Raw genomic sequence first — 27,927 nt, forward strand, 5'->3', positions numbered from 1 at the left:
AAACTTTCTTTTTTAATGAGTAAATTGTTTTGTTTAATTAAAATCAATATTGAAAAATCTTCACTATTTTGTGAAGATATTTAACTGGTTTAAGAAAAAACTTTATAAGGGTAGAAGCGCGAACTAAAATGATATTGCCTGTAACGCCGCGTAATTAAAAAAGAAAACACCGTGCACGTCCGATTACAATTTCAATAGTGGAGTTTATTACACATGTACTGTCCTTATATTAGGCCTAAAACTAAGATACGAGAAATAGCGGAAATGGAAGAACAGTAAGTGGAGAGTTAGAGAGAGTTTGCAGTTAAGTAAATAGAAATAGGAAGAACGGAAAGTAGGTATAGTTGTAGAATAAAGTCAATGTTCGGAAGTAAATAGAAATAGCGACAGCGAGAAACAGTAAAGTATACTACATACCTACTTATAAATAAACAATATAAAATAACTTAATATTAAGCGTTAATACAATTTCAATTTTTTTAAATTCAATATTATTTAATTTATTTTATTCTAATTTACATTATATTATTAGTTTGCCAGAATCTGGCTTAACAAATATTTTAATTGATTTTCAAATATAGCTGAATTCAATTTAAAACACACAACTTTTCACATTTGGCTAACCACGCAGTAGCATTTGGGTACCATTTTGCACCTTTGCACATTTGAATTCACTGTATTCGTAAACAAACCAATGGTATAAGCATTGTTTGTGGTGATATTTATCGTATATCAGTACCAGAAGCTTAATTTTATGAAACATCGAATGCGTATCCGATGGCATTCGTTCAATGTGGTTTTGAGCATATTAACCACAGCGTTATTAGCGTGAAAAAATGCTTGCAACTGTTTAATAATTCGTCTCTTTAACTGTTGTGTTCCTTGTATATTGCACCACACATTCAGCTGATCCACCATCGACGAAATGAAATACATGTAACAAATAAAAGAGTTCAGTTCGTTTATTTTAACAATGTAACACTTGGTGTTTTATTTACCGAATTTATTAGGTATAATTCAAAAGTTATGTTAAGTAAATGTTCTTTAATGTACAACCGCTTCACGGCGCGACGACTTACCGACTGGCACTTAACTACGCGGCTATCTTACCGTTGCCTCTATGCTGTACTGTGCTCAGTCAACCACTGTTGCCACTGTTACATACATATATTTGCAGAAATTGATGCGGTTCATCTGGTGTTGGCACCATTGAACCATGCAAATGATACATTTGTCCTTGTATCTGTGATGGCAAACAATTAAGATAGAATAATTAGTTTATTTATTTTTGAAGAATACAGTGTGACTTCTGATCGTGTGATGGTGTATTGTGTGGTGTATGTGTAGTTGTTATGTGTTGCAATTGCAAGTCGCCATGAACCCTGCAAACCAACTATCTGCTATTTACACTGCTAAATTGTGGGTATCGTTCACTTGTGAAGTTGTGAGCTTTATAGTAATTTTATGTTCTACGCCGTGCACTTGCTGCCTACTTCCAGTCTATACGTGTCAGAGAACATTGATGAATAGAGAAGTCTCACGAGCTACGAATAGTGTGAGTTGTCAAAAATGAAGTGAAACCGCGAACACTATTTCACCTCGCTTAACTCGACAGCGGGGAAGTTCTTAACAGAGCTGATTACAGTGCATTATATACAAGTACATTGGCTCTGCTCAGTTTTTGGTTTCTGTATGAAATCAAATTGACGAATGCCGACGGCATTTTGCAAGGCATTTGCTTGTGCATTTCTATGTTCCCTTGATAAACGAAAATTTATTCAATTTATATTTTCAAACAAATATAACCAAATAAAAAGACAACATTTAAAATCAAAGTAACTTTAATGTTTGCTGTTTTAATTTCAAAAGAAAAATTTAAACAAAATACATTATAAAACGACCTCACATTTTATTGTGTGCGTTTTAGTGTAAATTTGATGAAAATTTTTACTAATTTTTCGAGTCGAAATAAATTTTAGACAAGAATTCAAAGAGCATATTGGTATATTGATGAATATATATGTATATCAATATATGTTTATATACATACATATGTTTTGTTAGTTATATTCGTGCAAAAGTTCAATTGCATCTTCAATTCTTATAGTGTTACAAATGTATGTATGTGCACACGCACTGCAGCAACAATGACCTATCTCACTACTCATTGCCTTATCATATTATATTTATGTACATACATTTGAATATGCATTTTTGTTCCTTTGCCAAACGAAATTTTTTTAAATTTACATATGTATGTATATTACAGGGAATAATTCATATATGTATGCATTTTATAGATAGTACCAAACTTTGAAATTTAAAATAAATAAAATAAAACTTCAAAGAAACGTATTTGAATACATATGTATATGGGACAACTAAGTTCTATTGCATCTTTAATAGATATAGTTTTGCACGCATACACTGAAGAGCAAAACTGTAACAAAATGTAATACTTTCTATTTCAACACATTTTTTTTTAGACATGTTTTAACAAATCAAATATTTTTTTTGCATTACTTTATTGGCATGTATGTACTCTCTCTCTCAAACCGGTTTGGTGTCAATGCAACAACAACAACACTAGTAGCAAGCAATAATGCAAATAAAGACAAATGTTATAGTTTTGCACTCAACCCATATTTTATTTTTTACAATAAATAAAATAAATATTAATAAGATGTCCAATATCCTTTGGATTTTTTCAGCTCGTGGATACGATTGGGCATACTTCGTGTATACCTCAAGATAAAGTCAGTCGGAATAGCATCCCATACATCGCGTGTTCGCTCCCACAGCTCATTAACTCCACTGGGCGGACTTGAATATTCGGCAAGCTTCGATTTTACATGACTCCATAAATTTTCGATTGGGTTCATGTCCGGTGATTGTGGAGGCCACTTCAAGTTACGAAATTTTTGGCGTTGCATCCAATTTCGTACAACATGTGCGGTGTGCTTAGGGTCATTGTCTTGCTGAAAAATTATTGTACTTTTTCAGCAGCAAGACCCATACTTTCCACTACACCCGGCAGATTTTGTTCCAATATGGCCAGGTATTCCTCTTTCCGCATTATACCGTCTATTCGTACTAAAGGACCCACACCATTTTTGGAAATGCAGCCCCACACCATAATGGAGCCACCACCATGTTTTACTGTCTGCTTGATGTGATGTGGCTGGACTGCATTTGGGTCTTTAACCCAATACCAGGCCCGACCATCTGACTGAAATCGATTGATTTTGGTTTCATCAGACCAAATAACCTGCAATCGTTTTGAAATTTTATGAAAAAAGGTCTTTTATAATCCATTTATAAAGACGTACCTGATCCCAATCTTCAACTGTCCAGCTTTGGTGAGCCGCAACAAAATCCCGCCTCAACCGTCATATATGTATATGCCGGGTCACTATTATTTTCGTCCATCATAGCGCAGCGAGTTTCGACCGCACTCGAGTTCAGAATTATACTGACTTGAGTCTGAACTCTCTTCCTTGTGCCTACCATCGAACCACACTCGGCGACAGCGTCAGAACGCTGGTGCCCCGCTAAAACGGTACTTCTTAAAGCGACAAAATACAAGCAACCAATCACAACACAATTAGAGGCTGATGCAATATCACAATAATGATGAAATTGTCATTAATGTGAAATATCCAAAACTCCAACCACACGCACACAAACTCGACACGCGCAAAACCACAACCTCACACACACAAACTCGGTATGCGCCGACACGGCCATCCTGACTTTAACACGCCCTCGTGTAGGAAATGCTTACATTTAAACTATCTTCATTTCGTTTTCCTTTTTTAATTCGTATAAACTCATTATGTTAACAATTCATTTTAATTCAATTCATTTCTATTCAATTCATACAACATTGTTTCAGGTTTGCTTACAAATATTATAGTTTAGCGTTACCATTATTATTATTATACTTTTTTTTTTTAAAGTAATTTTTAACAACATTCTTCTTTTAACATTACAGTTATACAATCAATGCCCCACACGCCATGATCAAAACAAACATTAGTATGTTTTGCACTTGTGCTTGCATTATCATATAATCAAGTACTCTGCCCTTTTCTTTGGCCAGCCGTACAACATCATTTGTCACCCTTATTGGTGTACTTCACTCTCTTTAGTGACTTCAAGATTCGCAATATTTTCATTTTCCCTATCTTCACAGGCTGCAACCTTGTTATCAATCTCAACAGTATTATTATAATCATCACACACATTCAGCTCTTCGGGCACTTGCCCCTCCGGGAATCTTCTTAAATCTTCATGAGCATATTTGTAATTTCGTTTATTGGTTAAAGACCTTAAATTGTACCTGTCACCATCTAGCACATCAATTATTTCAAAAGGTCCCTTGAACTTTGGACTCAATTTGGTTTGATGCCTTTCTTCGCTTTTAAGTAGCACAAAATCGCCAACTTTGTGTCTAATAACTTTTGCCTTATTTTTATTAAATCGGTCTTCGTCATAAACTGCTGTAGCTAAAACATTCTTTTCGGCTTGTGCTCTTACATCTGACAGATCAACCTCATCTTCAATATCGCTAGGTGGGAGTAATCCTAATGGACGTGCTATCTTTCCCAATAATATTTCTAACGGACTAGCCTTCGTCACGCGGTTAGTTGTACAATTGATTGCCAACTGCACCTCTCCCAACACATCTTGCCAAGACTGAGTTCCAGTTTCAACCGCAGTTAGCATATTTTTCAACGTACTCATTGTTCGTTCCACTTGGCCATTAGCTCGGCTAGCACCAGTGGCAATCAAATGCAAGTTTATTTTCTTATCTGAACAGAATTGGCTAAACTTTCCACCCGTAAAACACCTACCCTGGTCAGCTATTATTCGGTTTGGTACTCCAAACAACGAAACAGCAGATTGAACAGCCTTTATGCAACTCTCACTGTCTAATTTAAGGCTATGACTCAGATAGACATACTTGGTAAACGCGTCTACTTGAACAATTACATACTCCTTCTGGTCACTTTTGCCACTTAGTTTTCCAGTTATATCGATGTGGATAGTGTGCCAAGGAATATTGACTTTAGGAATGGGATGCAATTCAGCTTGTATTTTTCCTGAGGTTGATTTGGATATTTTACAAGTGATACAGTTATCAACAAATTTTCTAACATATTTTGACATATTGTCCAACCAATAAAAATCGTAGACTTTATCCAGTGTCTTCTCCCAACCTAAATGCATTATCGACTCATGAACTTGGTTGATAACAGACCATCTAAAGGCACGTGGCACTACTGGTAAACAACGTGTTCTGCCATTCCTCTGTATTTTTCGGTAAAGAACTTCTGCCCTTAGTTCATAGGTTTTCGCAATATCTTCAGCAAGAGAAAAATCTTTTAATTTAATCACAATTTCGGTTATGTCCGCGTCTCGACGCTGTTCAGCAATGAGCCAGTTGCTTGAAATTTCAGCCAAGTTAACTCTCTTCTCGTCAATCACCCCTACTCCACAAGTAGGCTTTGGTAAAAGAGGATTTCTTGACAAAAAGTCGACATGTGCCATTCTTTTCCCCTCTCTGTATTGAATGTCGAACGTAAACGCCTGCAAGTAAGCCCACCAACGCTGTGCTCTGGGGGTCAAGTCTTGTTTGTTTCTTGACGCCTTTAGCGAGTTACAATCAGTAAACACAGTAAAGTTCCTGCCTAACAGATAATGTCGAAAATGTTTAATGGAGTTTACAACAGCTAAAGTTTCCAACTCATATGAGTGGTATCTTGACTCTGCAGGTGAAGTAATTTTACTATAGTACTCAATTACGTGGGGTTTGTTAATAATTTTGTGTAATAAAATTGCACCGTAGCCATCACAACTTGCATCTGTATGCAACTCAATTGGATGATTTGGGTCAAAAATTACAAGGACTGGTTTATCGGTAAGAATAGAAACAACTTTTTTTCGTATCTGCTCATGTTCAGTTTTCCAAACGAATTTACTTTTGTCTGAAGTTAAAAAATACAGCGGCTTCATCAATTGTGAAAATCCCCCAATAAATTGTGGAAAATAAGATGCTAAGCCAATAATTTGTCTTAGCGATGTGACTGACTGTGGAGGCGGAAGAGCAGTTAATGCTACAATTTTCTGAGGGTTTGGACGAATTTCACCAGCACTAATATTGTAGCCTAAATATTGAACCGATGTTTTCACAAAAGAACACTTTGTAATGTTGAATGAAAATCCAGCTTCTGTTAATGTGTTTAGAACAATTTCTAATCTTTCTAGCGCTTGATCTTTTGTTGAGGCAATTATCATTATATCGTCCATATAGACGATAACATAAGAATTTGCTAAGTCACCTAGAGCTTGCATTACTAAACGTTGAAACACAGAAGGCGCGTTTCTAAGCCCCAACGGCATTGATAAAAATTCATATGGACCATCTGGGGTCACAAATGCTGTATACTCAATAGAATCGGTGTGTAAGGGAATTTGGTAATAACCGCTGGCCATATCTAAACACGTAAAATAATTAACTCCTTGAAGTTTATTTATTTGATCCTGTATAAGTGGCAACGGGTATTTATCGGCGACTGTATTTGAATTTAGCTCTCTGTAGTCAACACAAAGACTATCTGAACCATTTTTCTTCTTGACCAACAATATGGGGCTTGCGTAAGGTGAACAGCTTGGTCTAATTATTTTGTATTTTAGCAATTCGTTAATTTTTTCCCTTACTAAATCTCGCTCGCATGGACTTAAACGATATGGCCTTCTTTGAACTGTTTTACTTGGATCAATTAATCTAATTTTCATTTCACCAACCTTGACTTTAGTACCTGGAATACCTTTTATAAAAGAATTTGAATACTTTGCCAACAATGAATGCAGTTTTACTTTGTCTTGACCCTCAAGTTCTCTATCAATATCGGTCGGCTCACCACCAATACATGAATTAATTATTTTGGTTCTTGAGATTTTAAATTGGTTTGATGAAACAACAATATCGAAACCCTGATTTAGTATTTCCCGTCCAATGACAATATTGTTTTCCATGTGATCATCACTTATTATATAAAACAGAATTTCAATGCAATTGTCATCAGTTTTTACATTACTTAATATCTGTACAGTACTACAAATTCCACCACTGCCTATGCCTTTCAGCATAACCACATTATTGAATCTTTTGCCAGAGAATTTTGTACTTATCTTTTCTTTCATCAACGAACATTCTGCTCCAGAATCGAAGGTGATTTCAAAAATTTGGCCTCTATGATCCATGTGTCCCTTTGGTACTGCAACGCTGCACTGCTCGACTCGCTTTTCCTGGTTGAATGTCTTGTTCCTATTAGCTTCCTTCTTTGGGCATTGGGTAGATATGTGACCCAATTCTCCGCACTTGTAGCATGTTACGCTTGATGTTTAGCACTTGAAAAATGATTTTGTTGTTTCTTGAGTCGGCAGTCAATCATTTTATGGCCCAATTTGTCGCAGAAGTGACACTCTATCGGTGATTGTTTTTGCCGTTTGGGAAAAGTTTCGGATTGATGCTCCATAAAGCCAGATTTCCTTTTATTAAAAGTGAACGCTTTTAATTCGGACTGCAAATCGCTTCTTGTTTTAACATTCGACGTGAAGCTTAAACGCTGCAATTGATTATCGAAACTTGCTAGCAACGCAAGAGTGACAGAGACAGCAATCTCTTCAACTCCCATTTGGCGCCATTTCGTCGTCAGCTCTGTAACCATGCGGCTTGCATGCACTGCGAGACACTCGCCATCAGTCGGTCGATTCGACAGCATACTTAGAAACATTGCGGCTGGTGTTTCTACGGTATCAAAGCGCTGTATGAACAGTTCTTTACACTCGGCCCAGGTGATTTCGGCGTAACACACTTGCGAAAGCCATTGCGAAGCGCTTCCCTCTAATGCTGAGCTCAAGGCCATGACCAACGCGCTGCCTTTTAATGCATTTTCTTGAAGAATAATTTCAACGGTAGTACACCACGATGAAGCGTTGGCGCCCGACTTGTCTGGGTTGAATTTGGGTAGTTGCACTGATTTATTCTGCACTGCACTGCCTGATGCCGTTGATTGTATGGCCCGAACCAGTTCAATTAAATTTTTATTTTGCAACTCCATTATGGTTTTCCAAGATGCATCAACTGTTGAAGGTAGAGGGCCAGATCCCACTTCTGATGCCGGGTCACTATTATTTTCGTCCATCATAGCGCAGCGAGTCTCGACCGCACTCGAGTTCAGAATTATACTGACTTGAGTCTGAACTCTCTTCCTTGTGCCTACCATCGAACCACACTCGGCGACAGCGTCAGAACGCTGGTGCCCCGCTAAAACGGTACTTCTTAAAGCGACAAAATACAAGCAACCAATCACAACACAATTAGAGGCTGATGCAATATCACAATAATGATGAAATTGTCATTAATGTGAAATATCCAAAACTACAACCACACGCACACAAACTCGACATGCGGCGACACGCGCAAAACCACAACCTCACACACACAAACTCGGTATGCGCCGACATATATACATATATATTTAGCAAGGCCGTAATCAGTCCTGACAAACATTCAAATCGTAAACTCCGTAAGCAAAAATTTGTTCGCCAGTTAAAAGTTCATCATAGATTATATACCATTCGACGTTGACAGACTGTGAGCACATCTTTTAATATTTGTTTCTCACAACAATAAAGAACGCTTCCTTCACTTCGTTTGACGTATCGTCACTGAGGCAAAAATTTACACGTTATTTAGTTCTCCGTGTAATTTGAAAACATTGGTAAATCCTAAATTCAAACCATATATTAGAAAATGTTCAATAGTACAGATTATTTACATCTTTCTTTGTTTTTTGGACAGCTTCTATATATTGGCATTCACTTCAGGCAAAGGCATTGCATTTACAGCTTGCTTAACCTTCAGAGCTTTGGCAATATGCTCTTTCAATAAACTTCAACCATTCTTCTTCACTTACATTAAAATCAACCTTTCGCGTGCTTGTTTTCTCTTTAGTTCTCTATTAACTGGTTATCTGACTGAAATATGCCCACATTATCGCATTTTATATGTAGCTAAAGTGCGTTTGGATATGATCGATACTCACAAACTTCAAAGAAACGCTAATGTCGGTATTGGAACAATGCAGTAGAATGCATCCAATCTTCTGATACAAAAGATATTGGCGGTATGCAGAGTTTGCATTTGCTCTGCGCCTTCCCTCGTATAGTTTTTACAGAAACCTAATGAATTGTGAAACATAATCAAAACGCATTCCATAATAGGAGGAGAAACTCGGCCAAGCAGCCAAAAAGAGTGTAAGCCCTGTTATATATATATTTGGATTTTAGTAACCCACAGAGTACACCTCATATGCGGGAAAGGCATAACCAATACGTGTGCGGTTTTTGGGGTGGGAGTGATTGTATAAGACGCTTGGTGTAAATGGTTACTTCTGGTGGTAAATTAAGCTCACCCACATGACGCTCTCGAAGTTCCAGTATACTTAATATTAATTCAGATAATTAAAAGATATCTTAATTACAACTTTTACCTTGTCCCTTACATACACCAATTAACTTATAGCTATGCTTAATATAGTGTGCTTTTGCCGAATATTCATTATGAGCAAAGTGAACGCGGTTTCATAACGGTTTCATACTGCAACATTTCACATTACATTTAGCATTTAGAGCAGGCTTTTCAATATATTTCACCTGCATTTTTTAAGCTTTTTCGTGCATGTGCCCGCTTGCCGATTCACTGCTTATCATGAATGTGCCGGTGGGCAGTTTTTCGCCGTTTATGTTTCTGGACCCAACGTTGAATGGCATGGTAGTGCAAAACACACGCATATCTGCAGTAAAAGTATTATTATTACAAATGGAAATTCAGTTTCCAGATTAAACGCAAGAGCTCCTGAATGGATATAATTTCTCATTGTTCTTAAAGTACTTACCTCTACAAGAGCCGAATTTTCAGTTTGAGTTTCTTTTTAAATAATGTGAATTCGGTGGGATCAAATTAAATTAAATTAAGCCATTTAGACCTGTGGTGGGATCAAATTAAATTAAATTAAGCCATTCATTAACTTATTTTCACCTTAAGTCTCAAAGTGCAGCAGACCATTAATAAGACCGCGAAGAATGTAATTATATCATTTCTAACAAGAGCGATTGACGTAGACCCTAAAAAGATGTAAATATTAAAATGCGATTAATCAGTAAACCGAATATTTGATAAATACATATAAGATCGCTGAATAAAACAGAACTAAATAAACACTATAGTAAGAGTTTAACGTAATAAAGATTTGATACCTTCTTCTTCTTAATTGGCGCGATGACCACTTTCGCGACCATGGTTAACAAAGCGCGCCAGTGTTTTTTCTTGTGCTAAACTGGCACCAGATGTATCCATTCGGACGACATGACCCAGCCAGTGTAGCTGCAGGATCTTTATTCGCCGCGCTATGTCTATATCGTCATAAAGCTTATCGTTCCATCGCCTGCGATATACTCCATGGCCAAAGTGCAAAGGTCCAGAGATTTATCGTCGAACCGCAGGCAGGACATAAGAAATTGAATTCTGGCTTTGGTAAGAACGCTTGCGTAGATGGATCCAGAATAACACCTGTCAAATAATTCCTCCACAGATAAATGCTGATCTTTTTTAACAGCGGTCCACACCAATATACCCATAACTGCATATATTTCATTTTCATTTGTGTTACGTCGTTGTGTCTGATCCGTATTTGCTAGTAAGATTAATTGGCGTTGATTTATTTCAACATTTGTCCACTTTACAACTTCGTCGACGATATCTCCTGTTATGAACAGTTTGAAACAGTCGAACGGATCAATTATGTTTTTACACTGACGGGTAGGCCCTCGACTTTTATGTACGATATTTAGCCCATAATGATGAGTTGTACCTTTAACTGATGACCATTTATGACCATTTTTCCCTCGAAGTATAGTTTTCTCACATGTAATAACGTTATCTTCATCCTCATCAGTTGCTTCATCTGATGAGCTGGTGTTTGCAACGAAATCCTCTTCCTCAACTTCTGTGTCACAACCTATTTCACTGTCATTAACGTTCTCTGTACGTGTGATGCTTTTATTCGCTCGCACTGAGAGAAATTTCTCATATACTGCTGTGCTGCTCTAATTGACATTCAAGTTGTGAATGATGTAGGTAACATGTAGTGAACAAAACCTTCTGAACTCATGAATGTTGTTGTTAACATGTAGTGAACAGAATTTCATAAACTAGTGAATTTCGTTGTTAACAGATAGTTAACAGAATCTCTTCAACTGGGTAATTTTGTAGGTAATACTTACGGATCCTATATACAATAATCCTTCAAAATTACTAATACAAATGGTTATTTATTGCATATTATTTATTTTATAAATAATTTTAATATTTACTTAGTTAATTTTTAGTTTCCTTCAAATTCCTTTCCCCCTTACTTTCTAGGTCCCTTAAGGTGGTCTTTATTTCCCCCCATGATTCACGGATATCGCTCCGCATTTCTCTAAGCTCCTTTTGTAAAGAAGCCAGAGAAACTGATTCACCTGAAATAAGTGTTCAATCTAGTGTTGAATAAGTGTTTCACCTGCGTGTAAGTGTGTGTGTATTAATGTGTTCTGTAAGAAAAATTAAACACAAATTTCAATAATTAAAAAAATACATATGTGAAAGATATAATATCAGACTAATAACGCACAATTGAAAAATTGCAAAATACTTACTGAATCTGCCCTGGTAGCTGTGCTGGATGTTGGTAAATGTTGGACGTTGCTAGCGCTGCCGGCAATGTAAAACCCGCACGTCTCCCTTTTAATTAATTCGCTTACGAGCTACAAGTTAAGGTTAAAAAAGATTTATTAGTTTAATAATATAGAAGAAAAGGACTTTCAGTCCAATACACTAAAAAAAATTAAAGGGCCAACTTGGCCTGCAAATGAAACACTAAAGGATCAAAGTTAGAATTTACAAGGTTTATTTACTACAAAGGTAAATGTTACAAGCTACGGTTAATGTCCACTACGCAACTGCCCCTTGATGTGCGCTGCAGGCCTTTATAGGTTTGGGTCGTTCTGCTGCCTTCAGGTGCGCCGCGTCTTGGTACGCTGGCTCCGCCCCTAGCTTCCCACGGTTGGCATGCACTGGGGGCATGTGCAAGTATTTCACAATCGTGTGAAACATAATTTGCTGACGCTGCGTCTGGCTCTGTTCTTAGTGCGTTAGCATTAGTACGTGGTACCTGATATGCAATTGGCCTTGACTTAGGGTGTTGGGTTGTCCTATAGAATAACAGCGATTATGCTGATGCAGCGGCACGTGTATCGGTAAGGTGTGGGAATGCAATATGTTGGGTGCCGCAGCGTGTTAACTTAGATTATTTACCTATACAACTTTTCACAAATTGCTTATATGTATATGCATATTTCTTATACATAAATGGAAAAGTGTATGCAGGTTCGTGTATATAAATATTTACATACATATATGTATGTATTATTCTTATCCTACAAGCGTGCATACATTTTTTCCATTTACTTACACTGCGCAGGCGATTGCTATTAACCAAATCACAAATAGAAATTTATAATGCAAACAATTGGCTTCTTAAACTATGGCACATGCACATCTTTCTGGTTTGGATTAATCGCACTGATCCTGTGACACATTTATTGGCCACACAATCACTGCACAGTGTATAAACAAAAGCTATGACCAACTGCACTGGTCATGCCTTTCCATATCTTTAACACATTCACTGATTTAATACTTACCGAGCAGAGAACTGCAAGCGGTTGTATTTTTCTGACTTGCGATCCACTCACAAAAAAAGCGGTATCAATATGTACGACCAACGCAAACTAAGCGGTGTTTGCGCTGAGCAGAACCGCAACAGAGCAGTAAATGTTCTATGTACATATATCGTTAGTACATCCGAGTCTTTCTTTGTTCAGTCTTTGCTTCGTTTATAACTACCGCTTGTGCGATCACTTCGGCTATGCGGTGCTGCATATGACCACTACCGAATGACAAAAATACTGAAAACACCACCTGCACAAATAGATCATAACACACAAGCAAAAGAGTACCGCTAAAAAATATCTATGCCATCACGTGTTCACTCAATATATAAATGATTAGCACTCGAAGGAGTCCACTTTCTTATTTATGTTTTTTATCTTTGTTTTCGTCGGCAGTGCATTAACAAAGGGCACGAATCACTCTACTTGCAGATATGTATGTATATTAATGTGTGCATGTGATTATATGTTTATTTTTAAAAGATTTATAATGGCGGAGAATTCAAATTTTATTGCTGAGAAAATTTCTTTATACCTTTGTACATAAGTATCTTTAGAAGTAAGTTAAAAGAAAAATTATTATTTGTTTTTGTACGATAAGTTATTTATAAAAAAATGAATTTGGTTTTCAATTTTTATTTTAAAGTTCATTTTATTTTCTGTCATAATTAATAGTAATAGGACTATGAATAAGTTCCTTGCGGTTTTACAACAGATGGCGTAACTTGATTATTATTCCATCGATCCACATTTCCAAACATTCATTGGAGAGCTACTGTCGTAAGGCACAAACGTCAGTATAAGTTTTTTATTTGAAGCGTAAACAACAATATTTTTACCACACTTGAAAATGTCGAATTTCGTGCCAAATAATGTGTTTTTGCGGGGAATTTTTTAATATGAAGAAAAAAGCAGCCGAAAGTCATCGTATCTTGGTGGAAGTTTATGGTGAGCATGCTCTAGCTGAGCGAACGTGCCAGAAGTGGTTTGCACGCTTTAAAAGTGGTGATTTTGGCTTGGAAGACGAAGAACGCGAGGGTGCGCCGCCAAAGTTCATGGATACCGAATTGGAGGAATTGCTCGATCAAGATCCGGCTCAAACGCAAGAAGAGGTTGCAAAAACTTTGGGAGTTGATCAATCAACCATTTCCAAACGTTTAAAAGCCATGGGAATGATCCGAAAGGTAGGCCATTGGGTGCCGTATGAATTGAAGCCAAGAGACGTTGAACGCCGCTTTATGGTATGCGAACAACTGCTTCAACGGCACAAAAGAAAGGGTTTTTTGCATCGAATTGTGACTGGCGATGAAAAGTGGGTCCATTACGACAATCCAAAACGTCGGGCAACGTATGGATACCCTGGCCATGCTTCAACATCGACGTCGGCGCAGAATATTCATGGCCTGAAGGTTATGCTGTGTATCTGGTGGGACCAGCTGGGTGTTGTGTATTATGAGCTACTGAAACCGAATGAAACGATTGCGGGGGATGTCTACCGACGACAATTGATCCGTTTGAGCCGAGCACTGCGAGAAAAACGGCCGCAATACGCCGATAGACACGACAAAGTTATTTTGCAACATGACAATGCTCGGCCACATGTTGCACAAGTGGTCAAAACATACTTAGAAACGCTCAAATGGGATGTCCTACCCCACCCGCCGTATAGTCCAGACCTTGCGCCATCCGATTACTATCTCTTCCGATCGATGCAACATGGCCTGGCTGACCAGCACTTCCGTAATTACGATGAAGTCAAAAAATGGATCGATTCGTGGATTGCGGCAAAACCGACCGAATTTTTCACAAAGGGAATCCGTGAATTGCCAGAAAGATGGGAAAAAGTAGTAGTAAGCGATGGACAATACTTTGAATATTAAATTTGTAACCATTTTACGTCAATAAAGTTTCAAATTTCGAAAAAAAACCGCACGAACTTATTCATAGTCCTATTAATATACAATAATATAATAAAATAATATCACTGCTTCAATAAAGAAAAAACTTTTCATTTAAAAATACTGCTACATATGTATAAAAATCCTTTTTTTCCGTGTGCTGCAATGAATTATACTGCAGACAATCTCACTATTTGCAAGGGATGACGACGCGGTGTTTGCGGTGTTTTCCTCATTTGACAGATTTCACACGTCAGACCGCTTAGCCGAAGTTGAATATATGATTGCTTTTAAATCTAACACCCGAGTATACGAGATATTCATACACTCAACAATCGCGGTAATAGCAGTATTGATCAGCACACACACCGCTCTTTTGCTTTCCGCTCAAATGCGTGCAAATTATGTTTTTCCTTACTGGAATAACATTTTTTTAAAAAAGACGTGCTTCAGTTGAAGACGGAGTAAAAACTAAAACTTTATTCTATAAATTCCCTTATTTATATCTTTACAATTTGTTTACTTAAATCTATGTGTTTCACAATGATGGTTTGGCATTGCATCGGCCTGGTCAAAGAAGATATCAATTTCATTTTCAATTAATTTTTATTACGCAGCAGCATAATGCTGAGCTGGCGGATTTGTAAGATGCAAAATATGTTTTCTCAATTGTGTTTACATTTAGCATTGTAATGGGGTAAGTGGTCTGCCGTTAACTCCCCCTTCTCTAAAATGAATCGCCCTCGATTCAACGATTTCTTTTGATAGAATATTTATTTTATTTTGCAACTCAAAATATAATTTTTCTTGATTTCTTTGGAACTTTCCTTGCTTTTTCATTTGTATAAACAATATCAATTTATGAACTGTATATGCTATTATTGCCAGTGACATGAAGGTCAATAATGACATTGATTTGGGATTTTCAATATACGAATTTCCAATTTTTTCTAAGAAATTTATGTTAGTGAACTTTAAAGTGTCGTCATTTGAGTTTACAAATTCAAGTATTTCATAATTTTTAAAATGATTTTGTTTTATAAATTTTACAATTTTTCCTGTGGGGTTTTCATATGTTTTGTTATCTATATTCACACTTGTATTAAAAGTTATTAAATATGTACCATTTATTACAATTTTATTAACTGTATGTTTCCCTGAAACTAATATAGCCCCCTCTATTATGTTATCTATTTGTTTATTATTTTCTTTGATTTTAGTGCAATTAGCTGGCTTTTTATTTAACAAATTTATAAAACATGTATTTTGTAATTTTTGCTTACAAAAAATATTACTTATTTCAATTTTACATTCTTCAATAGATATAAATGTGTTATTACATAATGCTACTTCATTCTCAATTATTAATTTCCCATCATTTTGTGATATTGGTCTGGTTTCAAATAACGTACAAATATTATTTATTTTGGGATATTTAATATACAATATAATTAGATCTGATTTTTGTATGATTTTAAATGTTGAAACGTCTAATAAGTCTGTCAAGGTTACTGCTTGTAATTCGTTCTGAATTATTTCTCTTGTTTCATCTGTATGAAGTATATGTGAGTTTAATATTCCTCCTTTTGCTAATGTAATAGTTTGCAAAATATTTTGTAATTCATATATTATCATTTTAATTCTCTGTTTACGTATTATTCTTTCATGCGAAATTCCTGTGATACTGTTTACTAAATTCGTTAAACGTCGTATTTCATTAAATATTTCAGAATTTGTCGTTAGTTGTTTATTGCTATTTTCAATTAAATCATTAATTTTATTTGAAATAAAAATGTAGTCGTCATGGTCAGGTGTGCCTGCTATCCACTTCCATACTGTACCTATTTCATTAATTCCTCTCTTTGTTCTAGTTTTTTCCAATTGAATTAAAGAAGATTCTATAATTTGGAGTTCTGATTCTATTTCTAGAAAGTCCGATGTAGAATAAGAATGTTTTTCTTTTTCTTGTAAAAAATATAATTTTTCTTCATTATATAAAGTTTCATAATATGTTAAATTTGTAACATGGAAAATGCTTCCAAACGATTCGTATAGCAATGCTTGTTCATTCTGTATTAAAATATATTCGTCGTTTGAGTAATTGATTATGTCCGCCTGGATGAGAGTAATAAAAGGTATGAAAAAATACCCCAAGTACATTTCATATATCATTTTTTATCTTCGGTGCATTTGTGTCTCCTCTTCTGCGAAGAATGTGCTGCGCCAGGAAAATGCTCGCTACAAGGAGCGCTGCCAAATCGGGCAAAAATGTCTTGTCGTTTCTATCACGGGGAGTTGCTGCAAAAGCTGCAAGCCAAGCCGCTGCTGGTGTTAATGGCAAAATTGTTACTGTTATTATTCTTTGCTATTGAGTCTTTGTTGAACCGGAGCTCGATGCCTGCACTGCGATCACTTTTAAACGCTCTGGAAGTGGAGAACAAGGCCCTTTACGTTGGGCGCCAATTATGTTTTTCCTTACTGGAATAACATTTTTTTTAAAAAGACGTGCTTCAGTTGAAGACGGAGTAAAAACTAAAACTTTATTCTATAAATTCCCTTATTTATATCTTTACAATTTGTTTACTTAAATCTATGTGTTTCACAATGATGGTTTGGCATTGCATCAGCCTGGTCAAAGAAGATATCAATTTCATTTTCAATTAATTTTTATTACGCAGCAGCATAATGCTGAGCTGGCGGATTTGTAAGATGCAAAATATGTTTTCTCAATTGTGTTTACATTTAGCATTGTAATGGGGTAAGTGGTCTGCCGTTAACTTGCAGTTTTTCTGTACTGTGAAGATCGAACAAAAAAAGAGCAGGTCTTGCATTTGACCGTCATGGAAATGATTGCTTGAGCTCAAATCACTTGCCGTTTGAGTATGAGTAGTGGTCTTGAAATTTTAATTGTGGAATTTTTGCGTTTCAGTTATAGAAAAACAGAGTATTGAAGCGGTGTGCAAGCAGTAACATTACACCGCTGCAGTTCTCTGAGTCAGATGCAGATCCCTTTTAAATTTCTTGATTGTACAACTTTCGCCGTTTATATTGCTGTATATAGTATAAAAAAGATGTTATTAATACAAAATGGAAAAGATTAAATTAGAGGTTTCATACATATTTCATGCACCAACCGTGCCTATTTACATACAATGTATGGATTGCAAAGTACGTATGTACATGTATAAGAATTTTACTTCGCAGTATATATGTACATACATATATTGCATATTTAATTCATATACACTACGCAGCGGCCTAAGGGAATAGACATATTGAAAAGATTTGTTGCCCATAGCTATGAGAACACATATGTATTTGAGGTTAGGATCCCCGCACTGATCCTGCATGGGCAACAAATTGCTTTTCAACCCTTATTTCTCACAAAAACACACTGCGCAGTGTATGTATGGATGCAAAAGCTATGACCACCGGCACTGATCATGCTTTTGCACATTTTATAAGCGAAAAAGAATTTTTTCACGTTGAGCAAACTTAACAAAAGAAAGATGCCCGCTTGTTGGAAGTAAACTTATTACTTCGTGATCGTTACCTTTTGTTAACACACAGTTGGAAACCAAATAAAAAGCTTCTAGAGAGTTCTTTTTATACAAGAATATAAAATGATGTTTATTCAACGAAAGTCAAAAAGCAAGTCATTACAGCAATAGAAAATTAGTGTTGTATGTTGTTTCAACAAAACCAAAAAACAGAGTTGCATGAATATGTGAGTTGATAACAGAGTTGCATTTTCAACACTCCTCCTCAATGAACATATTCAAGCAATAAAATATTTCATTTCAATTTAAACCTAACATTTTTACAAACTTTTCATGAGTAGGTTTAGCTAAATTCTTAGTAAGAACGTCTGCAATCATATTGCTGGTGTTACAATAAGTTAATTCAATTTCACCAGCTTCATATACGTTTCTTATAAAGTGATATCTGATATCAATATGTTTTGTTCTGGAATGATATACTGGGTTCTTCACCAGATTCATCGCACTCGAGTTATCTCCATGCACGGTCATAACTTTAGGACAATTAAGCTCCATTTCATTCAGCAATTGTTTTAAATAAATGGCTTCTTTAACGACACATGTTAAAGCCATATATTCGGCTTCAGTACTCCTAAGTGCTACCGTCGACTGTTTCTTCGATTCGTAAGAAAAAACTGCCCCAGCCAAAATTATAGCGTACCCTGTATACGACTTACGATCAGTTACATCGCCGCCCCAATCTGCATCCACAAAGCATTCAATTGGTTTTCCCGTTTGGTAATATTTCAGTCGTTTATCTTGCGTTGTGTTTAAGTACCTCAGTATACGTTTCGCTGCCGCTAAATGTTCTGCATGTGGGTTGGTATTTCTTTGAGCAAGCTTACACACCGAGTGTAAAATATCTGGTCGCGTGCACACTGCTATATACATTAGCGATCCAATGAGTGATTGGTATTTTACCTGATCAACCTTCTTGCATTTTTCGTTATTGCAATCAACTCTATGTCCAGGATCCAAAGGTACAGAAATTGGTCGACAATCCTGCATATCATGTTCACGTAGTAATTTTCTTATATGCCCCTTTTGAGTTACAAATATAGCTCCAGTTGTGCCTTCTCTTTCAACCTCCATGCTCAAGAAGTGACCCTTATCCACCACCTCAAATCGTTTTGCTATCATACTCTTCACTCGTTGCATATGATTTAAGTCAGAGCATGCAATCAGCAAATCATCCACATACACTGCAATTATGTTAATTTGCCCATTATGATTATTAACATATACACACGGTTCGCTCTCACATTGTTTAAAACCGATTTGCTTTAAAACTGAATCTAGTTTTATGTTCCAATTTCGTCCCGACTGTTTAAGCCCATACAAGGCTTTCTTTAATTTCAAACAATGATTTGGGTATCGTTTATTTATAAACATCTCTGGTTGTGACATAAAAATATCTTCGTCTAACTCGCTATTTAAATACGCGGTCGATACGTCCATTTGGTGTAGATGTAGCCTATATTCTGCCGCAATAGCAAATATCATTCTGATTGTACTATAGCGAACCACAGGAGAAAACGTTTCAGTGTAGTTCACGCCATAAACTTGCGAACAACCCTTCGCTACCAATCTAGCTTTAAAACGCTCTATGTCACCTTCTTTATTTCGCTTTATACGCACTTCGCCATTTATTACGCACTAATTTTTATCCGGCGGGAAGCTCTACAAGTTCCCATGTCTTGTTTTTCATTAGTGACTCATATTCGTTTTGCATAGCATCATACCAATATTCTGACAATTCACTTGCCATTGCTTCGTTTACAGTATCAGGTATTTTGACATCTTCCTTTTGCATAAGACTCAAATAATTATATGCCTTTCTTGGCCTACCAACACTACCTGTACGTATCATTCTAGGTCTACCTGCGCAACGTCTAGGCTCTACTGCATCTTCTTCTGCCGATTCAAAATCATCATCGCTTCTGTCTGAATATGTAACAACAGGAGCGATTTCAATAACATTCTCTTGTTCGATATTATTATGTACATTGACATCTGGTTGCGCATTATTTGAATTTTCAATATTAACTTCATTAACATTATTATCTACGCTCGCCGTACTATTTTCATTTGTATGTGCTATCTCATAGTTTTGCTTATATGCATTTTGTTTCTCTATAAAATACACATCTCTGCTTACAATTAAGCGATTCGATTTGCGATCATACAATCTGTAGGCTTTTGCCGTATCTGAGTAACCTACCATGGTATACTCCTTACCTCTTGGTTTGAACTTACCACGTTGACATTTATCGAGTGCAACTGCATATGATCCAAATGCGCGTTAGTGTACTACTGTTGGCTTTCTACCAAACCATGCTTCGTATGGTGTCACAGTTCCCAATGATTTTGTTGGTGCACGATTTCTCACATAAGCTGCCGTCGCCACTGCCTCTGCCCATAGTGACTCCCCAACATTTGCACTAAGCAACATGCATCTCGCCATCTCGATAAGCGTTTGGTTTAACCTCTCTGCTACGCCGTTTTGTTGTGGCGTATATGGTACTGTCAATTGCCGCAATATACCATTCGCTTTTAAAAACTCATCAAAACGTTTGTTTATAAATTCAGTCCCATTATCGCTTCTTAGGACTTTCAATTTTTTACCTGTCTGGCATTCTACCATCGCCTTACATTCTTTGAACTTATCAAAGACCTCACCTTTATGTTTAATAAAATATACTACAACGTGTCGAGTTTTATCATCAGTAAATGTTAAAAAGTATTTTGCACCGCCAATTGATGCTACACTTATAGGGCCACATACATCGGTATGGACGACTCCTAGCACATCTGCTGCTCTATTTTCTGAACTGCTATACGGACGCTGACTGCATTTGCTAGACATGTACATGTCGGAACATTGTCTTGACTCATTATTCTTCTCTTTGCAAATTTCACAACTCTAGGCAAGTAAGTTCTGCTCTAGTGCAAGGCGCAATCTCAACTGCCCGACCGCCTGACGGACTTACGAAACTGAGCCTGTATAATTTCATCATCTCAGTATTCTATTGCTCTCTCTGTTTCGCTTATATATTCCGCGCCTTACGACCAGACCTTACTCGACAACAGAGTCCGTCTCTTTTCCTCTGTCGTCGTGCACAAAGTTATACCTGCAGAAATATGGCGCCACCGAAAAATATACACAGACGTACAATGGTCATACTTAGCTCTTATTTAGCTGGAATTGGTACAATGGGCAAATAAGCCTATTCTGCGACATACACATACTATGTAACCACCCTTAACTGCCTTTGACACGGACACAAAGTTGCATTGTAAATCTGCTACATATAAAACGTCGACAAGTGTGACGTCAGACTCTTTTGTTTGTATTCGTACAACTCCTCTGCCTGTTGCTGTCATTTTATTTTGACCAGCTAACATAATCGTTTCGTTGTAAACTTCGAACTTATCGAACATGTTGCGTTGACAACACAAATGAGATGAAGCGCCGCTGTCGATGCACCAAGCATCTGTATGCAAAATTCTGTCTGTAGCTGCCGCAAATAAACCATTTTTCTTTGCGTTTTGTTGTGATGAATTTTCGTGTTCTTTTTCTTTGCACTGAGCAGCAAAGTGACCTTTTTTGCCGCAGCTGTTGCATTTGAAATTCGACCGTTTGTTTTTGTCATTGCTTTTGACTACTGCACTTGTTCTTTCGTATGTTTTTGTATTTGTAGACAACTTTTTTTGTGACTTTGCCATTTCTTGCGCTACGAATGCTTGCGCGTTACCTTCAACATATTCTGAATTGCATGCTTTACGCCGTTCGCCCTCTTCAATTAATTTTATTTTTACTGCATTGAGTTTAGGAAGCTCATCACAAGATTCTAAAGCTACCACTAAACTTTCGTAGGATTTTGGGAGACTTGCAAGTAGCATTATAACGAACAAATCGTCTTGGAAGCCTACGCCAATCCCTGCTAACTTTTCCGCAATTGAGATAAACTTGCAAATGTATTGCTGGACACACTCACCGTCTGCCATTCGCATTGAAAGTAATTGCTTGAACAAAGTGACTTTTCGCACCGGCCCTTCTTCTAGACTTTTCCATGCTTCACTCGCTGTTTTGCTATTTTTTACATAGCCAATTTGCATGGGCGTAATACTTAAAATTATAGTTGCTTTTGCCTTGTCATTTTTTGCTTTCCATAAGAGCACATCACTTTCTTTGGCACCTTCATCTGGACATGGAGTTTCTCCGAACGTAACAGACCATAAATTTTGATGCACAAGCACACTTTGTATTTGCAGGCTCCATGATTCATAATTAGATTCGTCTAATTTTTCAATGTTGAACAACGAACTCATGGTGGCACAATTACTTCGCACTTCGTAATACACAATTACTTTGCAATTCGTAATACACAATTACTTTGATTTGGTTGCCAGGAATTTGCACCTGGGCCCATAACCTGTTGGAAGTAAACTTATTACTTCGTGATCGTTACCTTTTGTTAACACACAGTTGGAAACCAAATAAAAAGCTTCTAGAGACTTCTTTTAATACAAGAATATAAAATGATGTTTATTCAACGAAAGTCAAAAAGCAAGTCATTACAGCAATAGAAAATTAGTGTTGTATGTTGTTTCAACAAAACCAAAAAACAGAGTTGCATGAATATGTGAGTTGATAACAGAGTTGCATTTTCAACACCGCTTTTTGCCTTATTGCTTCCTTTTTTTCTTGCTTTTCATTTATTGCGGTGTGAAATACGTTTTTCTGAAAATAAAAATACATTTTATTAGTTTAAATATATATGTATATAATTGGAAAATTTAATAAAAATTGTTCAACTTACCTTTTCGCTTGCAGATTTTCACCGAATTAAACGCGATTCTTTTTTTATTTCTATTTTCGCGGATGTCATTATGACATTTGCAACTTGTTTTTTGCTGTCGCTTTCGCACTCACTATAGTTAAGTTTAATAAGTATTCACGAAAATTATGAGATAAATATATGTATAACCCATCAAAAATGACAACAGAATTAAATGTGATTGTATGGGTATTATTGGAAAAAATTGAGTGAATGTGGTGGTAAAATTGGAAAAACTGGTGAACGTTGGTTTGCAGGGAAGCCGCCTTCGCGAATGATATTAGCTCCAAACGAAGTCATGCGAAAGCAGTTATTGTATTTAAAAATGCGTTGAAGAAAATGGTTGGAATCGGGATCAGTTCCATCGAACAATTATTTCAGTGGCTGTGGTGGTGTAAGTAATGGATCCAGTTTGACTTTTCCACTTGCGCAGCACAACCCAGCCGTTTCTCTTTTGAACTTTAACGCATTGCAATATCGGCATACAGTCGTCATGGGTCCAATATCTAAATTGTCATCATCACTGTAGTTCGCAGTGGGATAATATTGGAATGCCAAGCGATTGTATGATGCCAATGATCTTCGTGTGCTCACGCGTTGTCTCAATCGGGTATTTTCTCTTATTATATTTTGTCTTTCTTCGCTTAAGTTCTGTGAATACACTTGTTCCTGGCTTGCATGTCTTGTGCGGCGGCCGGTGTTCGCACGCCGTCCTCTCGGCATTTTGGACTATGGAAAGACTGGTGAATTTAACCTGAAATACACGATCCACATACATAGTTCATATACACAGTTCAACTTACTACCTTAAGGACAAATGCCTGCTGTTGAAGTTGAATAAAAATTTGCACAATACGCATGATCGATTTGATGATTCCCAATGGAACTGTTAGGAAACGAATAACTTTAACCTCAATTTCACAGTGAACACAATACCGGTTTAAGTTAGCCTTTGAAAGAAATGTCGCATAATAAATGTCACATGAAATGTACTGAGCAGCAGAGTCCATGCTATAAACCTCACGGAGCCCGAGACCTTTCCAACGAATGAAAGAAGTAAAACCCGACTTATTTTTATATTATAGACAACACTTCAACCGAGTTCCCTGGATTTTATTTCTTGTTGCAAAAATGTATTATAGATATATAAATTTAAAGTTTTAGCAGTTAAGTTGCGTTAAAATGAGAGTGAGGTTTTTATATCTTTTCGTGCCTCGTACGCGTCTGCATTCCCGTAAGCAACTGGACTTTAAAAGCACGCTTGGGTCAATTCAAAGGCGTTTACAGTTTAGGCATAATTGCATTTTTTGATAAAAATATAACGCAACAAATTTTTAGTATAAAGCACTAATTCAAGTTTATTTGAATACAGTTTTTTTTCTAGTAATATGGAATTGTAAATTATTAGATTAATAATATAATATTAATCGGTAGAAGTTACTAATATCCCACGGCTCATGTGAATTATTCCGTTTTGCTTCTGCTACTACGGTCCAGTGTTGCACACTCTACTTGGGTGTGGGCGTTCTTCGAACAAGTTATTCCAGATTGTTGTTCTGTAGTCACCGTTGATCTCCTCTTCGGAGACTTGTCCTTATCAAGTCCGCACTGTTAAACCTGTTTCATCCTTTGAACAAACGCGCCGTTGTGCGCCAGTTAACTTATTACAAGTTTTTTGGGGGAACAAATATTTCGGGTCAAGCCGTGTTCATCACGTTATTATAATTAAAAGTAACTGACTCTAATCTCTGTCTGCCATTTGCTGTTTACTTTTTATTTGCTATGGCTTGTGAAAGAGCTAATTTTGCGCTCGCCGTCAGCAGCAATGGACTGTATGGTGGATAGCACGTGATTCCTATTTGGAAATGTAAGAAAACTCTAGCTCTACATTTTGTACATATACCTCGACACCAATACTGAACACTCCATCCAGCCCATACAATCCATAGACCACAACCGACCCATATGGGCCCAATGTAGATCTCCGAGGATCGTGTCTCCAAAGCCCGCAATCATCGTACTCTGTTCATCCAATGTGGTAAATCTTTTAATAAAGACAATATCATATAGGCCCCTATTATGAGTTGCATTCGATCTTCGATATTCGTTGGTTGTCGAAGATCGAAAATCGAATGTCAATTTGGTATTATGAGCGGTGCAACGCTGTCGAAATTTTCGTTAAATACCGAATTTAGAAAATGGATTAACGTTAATAATGGGTTTTTTTTTGTGATGTTTATAGAAATACATTTTTATTTTCCCTTGGCAGGTATGGGCTGAAATACGTAGAGGAACTGAAATACATATTTTTTCGAATGACGAATAATTGAATAAAGAAAATTTATAACAAAAATAAAACAGAAACTGTGGCGTAAAGGTTACTATTTAATACTTTTTAGATTTTTCTAATATATAATATTCTAAGAATTTCATTTCTTATGTTTTCTGCTTCTCCGTTATTTGGCTCCACTTCAATGTCTTTAGCATCATCGTTGATGGTCTCATCAAATAACTCTTCATCCGGAAGTTGAACATTATAAAACAAGCAAATGTTGTGCAAAGCTGCACACACATTAATAATTTGTGTTGCTTTTTTTGGAGAATAGTGAAGAGCTCTTGGCTCGGGTGCACTGCTGCAACTGGTTTTCTGTACTGGACAGTAGGTTCGTAAACGCCTCTTTAGATAATCTAAAGTTCTTTAAAAATCTATAAGGAAATTTCTGTAGTATTAAGTACGTCAACACATTTTGAAAATTCTAAACGTACTCAGTGGAAGCCATTTCAAGGGGGTTGGATGCGCCCCTCAGCTGTTTTCTACGTCTAGCTAGTTCCACTAATCTTTCATCGTCCGATGAATCGTCGAACCACAACTCCGTTGTACTCATTTTCACATAAATTACTTTTTTTAACTTTTAAAAATAATGTTAGCAAAGAATTTCAACACAATCGGGTTGTCTTTTATGTTGATTTGCTGTATCAGCTGAGAAAAAATTATCTATTGTAAATGCGTCGAGCGATCGAAATTCACAATAGTCCTATTCTTCAACGAATGAGCACCATAATACCAAATGAAAATTCGTTCGATCAGCACTTTCGACTATAGTCGAAGATCGAATGTTGCTCATAATAAGGGCCATAAATTTTGTTTTAAACATGATCCTTAACCACGTACATGCACTTGCCCGAAAAAGTATCCGTACAAAATGTATAGAAATTGTAGAAAAAATACTGACTAAGCATTTCTCATAAAAGTTTAAAATGTTTTAGTTTTTTTACAGTAAATTTCTTAATATGTTGTTTTCATTTCTGTGTGTTCTTTGGGTATTTTTTCTACTTAGCGAGGCAGCTCATTTAAGGGGGGCCTCTTATCAGTGGCTTCAAAAAAAGGTGTTTTTTCTGAAATTTTTTTTCGAGGCGATAAAAGCGACACACAGGAATCACCTTTTACATTTATTTGAAGGCACGATTGAAGAGTAATAAACAATTTTTTAACATAAATAAAAAAAAAATGGCGGGCATATGAGGGATCTCACACAGCTTCTCGTTGTGCGCTAGTGAAACGGCGTGTAAGATTGCGGTCGTAGTTTTCACCTGAAACACAAAAGAAAAATATTTTAGGGTAAGTTGGGTAATTTTTATACTGCCTCATTTAGGGTCTTTACTTTACGGAGACTAGTTTTTCATAATTACTAATATTTTATGACAGATGATATTATAAAACTAAAAAATTCGAATTCATTACGGAAAAAATCGCACTTGTCCAGTAGGACTTTCATGTTCGTCTTTTCGTACACCAAGTAATATACCATCTATGCAAATATTACATATTATGTTTTCCTTCAGTATGTCGAGTAGTGTTCATTGGAAGATTTTGGATACGGTTTTTAATATCCAAAATCGAGTGATTTCCCGTTTTTAACAGAAAAACCGTACTCTCGATGTCGGAGTCCTTTAAACAGTTCTGCAGGAAAAGCTATGTTCGTATTTTTATTACAGTGTTGCTACTATATGTCTGAGACTGATTAGAATCACACGTGGAGTCAAGTTGAGAACTAACTTTTCCACAACTTGAGAAACATAATTATTGACGTACAGAAATTATTGTCTAATAGAAAAACAATTTTTGAGAATGTTATAATATTCCAATTTATTAGCTGTTGAGAAACAACGTTGGTGGTTTCAAAAAGGGGCCGATTCTTAACTTAACCTCAAATTAAACTCCTTATATGAGTTTGGGGTAATTGAGATTTATAATACCATTCTTTTATTCTTGTACAATAATATTCATGCTATTAGGAAAACATCACGAAATCTACTTTTTCCCGCTCATTTTGAGATGCATCGTTTTACTGCAGGGTATACAAGTGTGCATGTCCCCTAATGTAGTATATACAATTATATTTGTATGTAAAATGTTTATGTAAATGTTTATGATAATTAATTTGTACGTCATTTAAGACAAGCTGCGCTTGTAAAAAATATTTATATACCTATATGTACCTAGCACATTAATGTAAATCTTAAACTTTTTATTTATAATACTATACATTGTAATATATATGAATGTATCTACAAAGTAGAAAACATACAGATTTATAGTAAAAAAAAAAACCTTCTTAAGTGTAAAAAAAATAAAACAAACTTATAAACAAAAAATTTGCTTTCATAACTTTGTTTTTGGAATGGATAAAATCAAAATTTACCGAGCGGTAAGTACATATTTATAAACGATTACTAGTAGAAATGAAAATATATTGGCAACGCGGGAATAGAGCTGCCTTACATTACATTTGTTTGTACGACAGT

At 36.2% G+C, this 27,927-nt stretch overlaps 1 protein-coding gene across 1 annotated transcript; it reads right to left on the reverse strand.

The window, feature by feature from the left end:
- Positions 1-1,138: 1,138 nt before the first annotated feature.
- LOC129248747 (uncharacterized) lies at positions 1,139-19,783 on the reverse strand. The gene is given in 8 exon segments (XM_054888366.1): positions 1,139-1,243; positions 2,996-3,268; positions 4,138-7,409; positions 7,412-8,349; positions 10,643-11,178; positions 11,770-11,877; positions 18,722-19,482; positions 19,543-19,783. Coding segments are annotated over 8 exon segments (6,234 nt in total).
- Between the last annotated feature and the right edge of the window lie 8,144 nt (positions 19,784-27,927).

Source organism: Anastrepha obliqua, chromosome 5 (genome assembly GCF_027943255.1).
Source record: "Anastrepha obliqua isolate idAnaObli1 chromosome 5, idAnaObli1_1.0, whole genome shotgun sequence".
In the NCBI taxonomy this organism is placed as follows: Eukaryota; Metazoa; Arthropoda; class Insecta; order Diptera; family Tephritidae; genus Anastrepha; species Anastrepha obliqua.